The sequence below is a fragment of the Naegleria gruberi genome, assembly GCF_000004985.1.
Source record: "Naegleria gruberi genomic scaffold NAEGRscaffold_86, whole genome shotgun sequence".
In the NCBI taxonomy this organism is placed as follows: Eukaryota; Heterolobosea; class Eutetramitea; order Acrasida; family Naegleriidae; genus Naegleria; species Naegleria gruberi.
Window position 1 is genome coordinate 93,984 of NW_003163241.1, and position 7,809 is coordinate 101,792.

The following is a 7,809-nucleotide window of genomic DNA, read 5'->3' on the forward strand; positions in this document are numbered from 1 at the left end:
CTTCTGGTGTTGACAATGATTTGTAATCTCTAATATAAGCAATGTATGAAGATTTACCATCTTTTAGAATGTGGGATACTCTGATTTCTACCGAGATGATCTTGCCTGACTTGGTTTCTCCCTTCACTTTCTTTACCATATTGAGAGTATTCTTATCTTTGGTTTTACATTTTTCCAAATAGCTGTCATGTTTGAGTCTATCCTTCTTATTACAAATAATTTTGACATTTCTTCCAACAACTTCTTTAGCTTCGAAACCAAAAGTGGATGAGGCAGCCTTGTTAAAAACTTGAATAATTCCCTTGTCATTGATTGTAATAACTGGAATAGTAATCATTTCTGTTACTGCTTGATTCAGTGAGTTGGTCATTTGTGAATATTTGCCATTTTCTGCTTGTTGAGCAAACCTCATGTATATACAAAAGTGAGTTTCTTGTAATTTTGATATTGGGATAATCTTGGCGGATACTGAAAAGAATTGCTTGATTGTTGTTGCTTTGGCTCTCAAAGTTCTTAACTGTGAAAGGGCCCTTCTTCTCTCCAGTTTTTCTTCCTCACTGATTTGATTGTAAGGTCGAATATCATCGAGATAGTTCTGGTCTGAACCAATTTTATCTGCCTTCAGAGTGCTATTCTCAGTTGGACCCAAGAATTCATAAATTGCCTGATGTAGTTCAACAGAAGCATCATCCAAAAACAATTCACTCACATGTTCCCCAAGAGCACTGAATGAAAAGACTCCAAATAAATCCTCGGCTTCCTTATTCAAATATTCTATTGAGCCAAGTTTGTCAAAAACAAGAACTGGAAATCCACAAGTCATGAATTGAGACACCAAATGATTCAACTGTACAAATTCTACCTGATGTGTAAATCCAACTTCTTCATTAATTTCTCTATCACTCAGTAGGGCAGTTTCTGTCGACCTCACAGACATAACAGAAACTTCGCTCACTGTATCAGGAAAATCATCAAATCCTTCATTCTTCGTTTTCATTTTGGAAAGGAATCTCTGATTAATTGACTGTTTGTAGCCTTGATCGTTTCTTGACATTCCTCTTTCGAGTGGAGGTCTTGCTCTGGGCACAGATTGTGATCCCTCCCTCATCATTAAACTGTTTTCTCTCTGTAGTGGCCCTCTCTTTGTTGGAACATCAGACAAGGGTTTATCAGATAGCTCATATTCATTATTCTTCCTAGTAATAAAACTACTATTCTCTCTTTGTAACATTCCTCTCCTAGGAGCAGATGGTGCTGTTGTCATTGTAGAATTACCTCTCAATAGAGGAGGTGGTCTCGATAGTGTGCCATCGTTATTCGTCAGCAGAGAAGAACCTTCCCTCCTTAACATTCCTCTTGGTTTTTGGGAGATAGTAGAATTTTCTCTTGTCAGTTTTGGAGCTACTCTCAACGATGAAGAAACTCCAACTTTAAGCATTGCAGAGGTATCCAAACCTTCAAATATGTTCCTAGAACTTGCTGTATTTTTCGACGATACCTCATACATGGATTGTTTTTTAGACATGAACTCATTAAGTGCTTTTTGATCTTCGTCTTCCTTCTCCTTTCTAGCAGAGGCAGGTGTTTCTGTTATTGTAAATGGAGCAAGAAAGTCTGAACCACCTACTCCATCATTATTTGGAATCCGTGTTGGTACTTTAGGTTTTACTGGACTAAACCCTACCAATACATTTCTCGAACTTTGAGTATTGAAAGCTCCAGGAGACGGTTTTGACTTTTTTGCTTGGAGAAACTCTTGGAGAGCCTTCTCATCCTCATCTTCATCATCCTTATTGTTTTGTTTTGTTGGGGAGGTTAGAGGTTTTTTAGGAGAAGTACTTTTAGAAAGAGCAGAAGCATCAAACGAAGCAAATATATTCCTCGAACTCTGATGATTAAAATTGGAAGAGGGTGAATGAAGGTTTGCTGTCTTCTTCTTGGCTAGAAATTCCTGTAGAGCCTTATCGTCATCATCGTCATCATAATTTGTCATGTTGTTGTTATTATGAATAATTGAAACTCTATTCTTTGATTATACAATTAATAGTAATTAAATTATAACAGCTGTTATCCTCCTAGTAGAACAAATTAATGTCTTTTTTACGTTTCATAATCACTATAGTACAGATGATATATGATGATGAGTGAGAGTTGTAAATTATAATGTACAACTGAGAGAAAGAAGACAACAATTTGATGAGCGATGATGTTGTGTGTTCATCTCTGCTTTAAAGAGGAAGGTACCGAAAGAAGTTTGTTGGAGGTAACCTCTCAAATGCAATCACATGTGATGGTATATCTCAAGGAATAGCTTGGTATTTTGTTGTTGCTTTTTTTCATTGTTACCGTTACGAATTAATTTAATTCTTTATTTTTTTAAATTGTTGAAATAAAATGGCGCTATTTGCTTCTTTGTATTATTCTGATGATTTTGCTGAGCAGCAACAAAGATTATTGTTGGCCACCTTCTTCGTCTAATGATTGTTTTGCTTCGTGTTCCTCTTCTTCTGCTTGTAGTCTTGATGGTTCCTCCAAACCCATCGAACAAACCGTTGTTACTATTAACGAAAGATCTTGTCCACTTTTTTCGTATTCATCAAGAGTATTGATAAACTCAGCCAGCACTCGAGCATTCTTGATTTGAAAACCAATTTCCTCCCCGAGATCATTCAATACGGTGAGAGAGCCATCATTCCTATCCAAATTTACAAACACATAATTCTTCTCTGTAATAACTGGAACATCCACATCGCTTGCTGTTGCTACTACAATATGATGCTTTTCTCCAGTGTAAATATCGTGAGCAACGATGAATGTTTTGGTTTTACTCTTTGACATGATGATTGATAATGACGATTTTGTGATTGTTTTTTACTGTGGATCGAAACAGTTGATATTAATAGAAAAGCAATGTTCATTTCGAATTATTCCATACCTAGAAAGCAGGTTTACAAAATTAGAATTGGTTTTGATTCAAAATTTTCACATGATTTTACTGTTTCATCAACTTGGATTGAATAATTTTGGTGAGGTGTAAAATCTTATTGTTATCCTCTTTGTTTTCTTTCGTCAATTCGGACAAGTAAGACAATAAATAAAAGGCTCTATTATACAGGGCAGTCCACTTGGGATAACCAATCATTTCCCAACAACAAGCTTCTTTGGTCAACTCGATAGCCGACAAATACATTACATTGGTAATGTCTTTGCATTTTGATGGCTCTAATAATTTGGTTTTGGAGTGTAGTTTTTCTGTCCTCTTGAAAACATCATTTAATAAATGATTCATGAATGACATGAGAGCTGTTTTGCGATCAGATGGTGGAATTCGAGAAAGAAAAGGGGTGCAGTTCTGTAAAAGTTGAGTTGATCTCAAGTAGAGAGCAAAAGATTCAGTTATTTTCGAGGTTCTTTCAAAATTGAGAGCCATCTCTGCAAGAACCCAACTGATTTGAAGATTTCGTTCTACATTATCCAAAGTTGGCTTGTCCTCTGGGGATGATGCTAGCTCTGAAAAATCAAATATTACAATTGGATATTTTTCCAATGAGGATTCTATGGTATAAGTTTTAGAAATGTACAAATCTGGATTAGGTTCAAATTTTTCATCAAAGAGAATAATTAAATTCTTCTTTTCTGTTGAATCAGTGAGGGATGGTGGTTGTTGAGTAGATGTTGATGATGATGAAGCAACAATTGGGGAAGGGGTAGGAGTTGAGTTTGTTGAGATATCAGTTGTTGAAATAATGATATCATCTGGAGTTGATGGTATTCCTTGAATTTCCAAAGGATCTATAATGTCATACTCTTCTTCCAAGCTCGAAAGTTGAATGACATTTGGTTCACTGCTCTTTCGTTGCTCGTTTCTAATATTTACAATGTAAGGATGATTGTAAAATTGATCGAAATCAAATCTTGAATTAGGATCAAATGTCAATAATCCTTTCAATAAATCAATCAATTCAGGCGAAGTGTCTCTAGTTGGAAAGGATGTTCCACTCATCACTCTCCTATATTGTTGAGCCATATCGTTTGCTATGAAAGGTAAATTACCATAGCATAATAAATAAATAATTACACCAATTGACCATAAATCAGCCTTAATATCATAGGTAACTTGTTTTCCAGCCAAGTAATGCATAATTTCAGGTCTTTGCTCCAATGAATAAAATAGAAATTACAAAAACTTACGCCATAAACATTGGAGTTCCACAAACTGTCTGAGCTAATTTGTTTGTATCCAATTCCTTTGCAAGTCCCAAATCTGCAATCTTTAACGTTCCAAAATCAATATCATAATCATCATCTCCATTATCTATTATTTCCATTGGTTTGGAAAAGAGTAAATTTGCTGGTTTTAAATCTCTAAACAACAAATTAGTTCAAAATGCAAGCAATATAACCTACCTATGCATAATCTGTTTTCTATTCAAATATTCAACTCCTTCAGATAATTGGTAAATCAACTTTTTCAAAAATCTCTCTTTCATTCTTCCATTATTATTGAACACGAGTGGTGATCTCTTCTTAATCAAATCATTCAAATCACCTCCTCCACAAAATTCCAACACAACATAACAATTGTGATGCGTCTCTAAAAATTCAACCATTCTAATGCAATAATCCGAATCCAAATCTCTCATAATCTTAATTTCACTCGAAAAGTATTTGAGATTGGAAGAATTCAAAATTTTCTTATCAATCACCTTGATGGCAACTTGTTGCTTTGTTATTGAATGCATTCCTTCATAAACACTTGCATAACTTCCTGATCCCAACTTGCTATCAATAAATATCAAAAAGTCACCAACTTTCTTTGCCTTTTCCTTCTTGTCTGATTGATAAACAAGACCTCCACTTGATTGTACACGATGAGTGGTTGCCACTCTCTTCTTCTTTTGTTCTGGTGTTACAACTACAGTTGTTCCTGATGATGCAGGTGATGATTTACTATTTACATTTCTTGGTGATGATGATGGAGATGCTGATGAAGGCACTTTGAATTCGGAAAGGTTGATATCAGATGATGATCGAATAGAATCTTCCTCTCCCACCTTGACAAGTCTTGATGACTTGTTCGTTTCATCCAATTTACGTGTTATTGTTGTTGATACTCCAATAGTTTCAATTGTTGTTGTTGTTGTTGCTGTTGCTGTTGTGGCAGCAGAATCAAATGAATTATTGCCATCACTACTACCCGATGATCCATTATTATTGTCATCATCCACCACTACTGAATCATCATTATTGTTTTCTTCAACGATGAAAATTCCTTCACGAATTCGTTTTGTTGACATTTTTTAGTAGGTTACCAAATTTTCAAAAGTGGAAACGTGATGAAAACTCTTGTTGTCATTCTCGAGAGAAGCATGTTTAACGTGATTGAGTTTACTGTTTGAGAAAACAACTGTTTTCAATAACATTGTAAACTGGGTTGATAATAAATTGCAATTTATTAGATATTAGTAAATAATTGAGTTTTAAATCGACAGTCGAGAGAATTATCAAGATTTCTTAAGCAATGATGCATGATTTTCCAGGCAAGCTTGAACTGTCCCAATTGGATTCAAAATGAGTTTGAATATTGTTGGCAAAATTACCAAACATTGACATGTCCAAACAATTCTCTGCAGATGCTTCTCCTTGTCCAACAATGTACCCATACAATGCACTAGTATCAGAAGAAGGTCCATATCGATGACAATAATGAGCAACAGCTTGTTCTTCACCTTGATTATTGCCCAAAAGGAAAACACTTGCCGATTCTCTCAGATAATATCCCATCGATGCATAGGATGCTGACAATGATTCGGAAGAAATTGAACTCACATCCATTCGAAAATTAAAAGTATGACCACTTTTACTAATGGAAAATGAGTGACTCGATTTCTCACAGAGAGGATAAGGTGCTGAAAGATTGGCAGTGTAGGATGGAATAGTTGAGGAGGACATTTTTTTACTGTTATTGTTTGGGATATTTCTTCACATTGCACAATTATTCATTTGATTTTGGAGGGTTACACATTCCAGCATGTACAAACTGGAAGGAGAATCGCTTACTACTATGGTATTATATTTGGTGTTGTTGTGTGAACTTTGGAAAGGTTTACAATAATGTCATCATCACACTAGTAGTCGTTAGTAGAGAGATAGAGGTATTAGAATGCACAGTTGGGGATGTAACACGATCAGATATGATTTTACAGTAAAATAAACAAATGGAAAGTTTAGTTTTGTTTCCAATTCAATTCAAAGTGTTTTTGAATTGCTTTTGTAAAATTAGCAAACATGTCATGTTCAAAACTATTATCATCTTGTTCTCCTCCTGATTGTCCAACAATATATCCATAGAATGAGCTCATATTTGAACAAGGTCCATAGCCATGACAATATTGAGCAACCATTCTTTGCTCATCATTATTTTCTAATAGGAAGATTGTTGCCGATTCTCTTAGAAAAACTCCCTTGGTTGCAAAGGATCTTGTTAGAGATTGGGAAGAAATTGAATAAATATCAATTCGAAAATTGAAAGTTTGATTATTTCTTGTGAGTGAAAATAATTGATTGCTGACTTCGGAGAGAGGATAAGGTGATGGAAGTTTGGCAGTGTATTTGATTATTGACATTTTTTTTTGATCTTTTGTTAGAAATTAACAGGTTAGGGAATGTTCAAAACACTTCAATTTACTGGTAAATTGTTTATTTCTTGAAACAGTGCCACTGGGGCATGCCTTGAATGAAAATCAGGTGAGAGTGGATAAATTTTAGATGAAAGATTGTTAAATTCAGAATATTATTCCAAGAGAAATGGAATATCTTCTATTAATTCATTAAGTAAACCTGTTTTGAGATTATAAAAAAAGTTAAGATTGGAAGCCAACTCCCTCTCTAATATGTTGCTATGATTCTATGCATGTATTGTATGAAGGAATATTGCAGGATATGATGGCCATGATTCCAGTTTCTTATTGGGAGAAATTCGATCTCCTCTTCCTTAAACAAAAATATCCTTCATTTCTTCACAAACATCCTAGAAAAACAACTAATGGACAAACAATGAATAGTTTGAAAGCCATTGAAGTATATATGATAACTCATTATTATTTGGAATTATTTACTTGTATAGAAAATTATCAAGCAATTGAAAGAGAAGTTAATCTTATTCGCAGATTTGTTAATATCATAGATTCATTGACAGATTCATTCATTTCTTCTGAATTGGAGCAAAAGCATTTCCTCAACCATTAATCTTAAAGGTTTATAAAGTAGACAAAAGCTGGGGACTGTGAGGATCGAACTCACGACCTTAGGATTATGAGACCTACGCGCTACCGACTGCGCCAAGTCCCCTTACATGTATGTCCTTAATAATTAATTTTTCACCAATGAAATAACACATACTCTAAAAATGAGCACCAATTTTTTCCCTTATTTACTCAGATGTATCTTATCCTTATTGGTACTCAGGATCCTTCCAAATCTTTGCGAACAAGGCAACCAGTTCAAAACGTTATGGCCACATCTTCACAACTTCACTACGCATCAAACAAAACCGCCTCTTCACTTGCCCTCAAATTCAACCCACAACTTTCTATCAACACTATATTGAAAAAAACATGCCCACCAATACAATAGCCACTTCTGCTACTCCCTCAACAAACAACTCGACTGCTGCATACTCAGCAACAACAACAAATTCCAACTCCAATTTTTTACTTCGACCCTCTTCGAGAGAACCACGAGTTATACGAAAAGCTCCAACTCCTCAGCCTTATCAATCGAAAAAGTCTGCTATCGGTCCAACTAGTG

General features: G+C 34.9%; 7 protein-coding genes and 1 non-coding gene across 8 annotated transcripts in view; 2 read left to right on the top strand and 6 right to left on the bottom strand.

Moving 5' to 3' along the window:
* NAEGRDRAFT_82220 (uncharacterized protein) overlaps positions 1-1,993 on the bottom strand; it is a gene marked incomplete at both ends in the record, with an annotated part of 3,363 nt that extends 1,370 nt beyond the window's left edge. Inside the window, one exon of the mRNA XM_002669175.1 lies at positions 15-1,993. Within this exon, the coding sequence (XP_002669221.1) occupies positions 15-1,993 (1,979 nt within the window). The remainder of the gene's footprint in view (positions 1-14) is intronic.
* A 458-nt stretch (positions 1,994-2,451) lies between these two features.
* Positions 2,452-2,838, bottom strand: NAEGRDRAFT_75870 (uncharacterized protein; the record flags this gene model as incomplete). Its single annotated transcript, XM_002669176.1, has 1 exon — positions 2,452-2,838. The coding sequence occupies one exon, from the start codon at positions 2,836-2,838 to the stop codon at positions 2,452-2,454; it is 387 nt and encodes a 128-aa protein (XP_002669222.1).
* Positions 2,839-2,992: 154 nt separating this feature from the next.
* NAEGRDRAFT_75871 (uncharacterized protein) lies at positions 2,993-5,297 on the bottom strand (the record flags this gene model as incomplete). Its single annotated transcript, XM_002669177.1, has 3 exons — positions 2,993-4,151; positions 4,192-4,365; positions 4,408-5,297. 3 exons carry the CDS (start codon positions 5,295-5,297, stop codon positions 2,993-2,995), a joined length of 2,223 nt encoding a protein of 740 aa, XP_002669223.1.
* Positions 5,298-5,514: 217 nt separating this feature from the next.
* On the bottom strand, positions 5,515-5,952 carry NAEGRDRAFT_75872 (uncharacterized protein; the record flags this gene model as incomplete). The annotated part of the gene is made up of 1 exon (XM_002669178.1): positions 5,515-5,952. One exon carries the CDS (start codon positions 5,950-5,952, stop codon positions 5,515-5,517), a length of 438 nt encoding a protein of 145 aa, XP_002669224.1.
* Positions 5,953-6,227: 275 nt separating this feature from the next.
* NAEGRDRAFT_75873 (uncharacterized protein) lies at positions 6,228-6,626 on the bottom strand (the record flags this gene model as incomplete). The annotated part of the gene is made up of 1 exon (XM_002669179.1): positions 6,228-6,626. One exon carries the CDS (start codon positions 6,624-6,626, stop codon positions 6,228-6,230), a length of 399 nt encoding a protein of 132 aa, XP_002669225.1.
* Positions 6,627-6,945: 319 nt separating this feature from the next.
* NAEGRDRAFT_75874 (uncharacterized protein) lies at positions 6,946-7,248 on the top strand (the record flags this gene model as incomplete). Its single annotated transcript, XM_002669151.1, has 1 exon — positions 6,946-7,248. One exon carries the CDS (start codon positions 6,946-6,948, stop codon positions 7,246-7,248), a length of 303 nt encoding a protein of 100 aa, XP_002669197.1.
* A 29-nt stretch (positions 7,249-7,277) lies between these two features.
* On the bottom strand, positions 7,278-7,350 carry NAEGRDRAFT_t822. The gene has a single exon. It is a non-coding gene; the product is annotated as a tRNA-Met (tRNA).
* A 266-nt stretch (positions 7,351-7,616) lies between these two features.
* The window catches only part of NAEGRDRAFT_54378 (uncharacterized protein), a gene marked incomplete at both ends in the record, with an annotated part of 2,940 nt that continues 2,747 nt past the window's right edge, over positions 7,617-7,809 (top strand). Inside the window, one exon of the mRNA XM_002669152.1 lies at positions 7,617-7,806. Coding sequence (XP_002669198.1) covers positions 7,617-7,806 — 190 coding nt within the window. The remainder of the gene's footprint in view (positions 7,807-7,809) is intronic.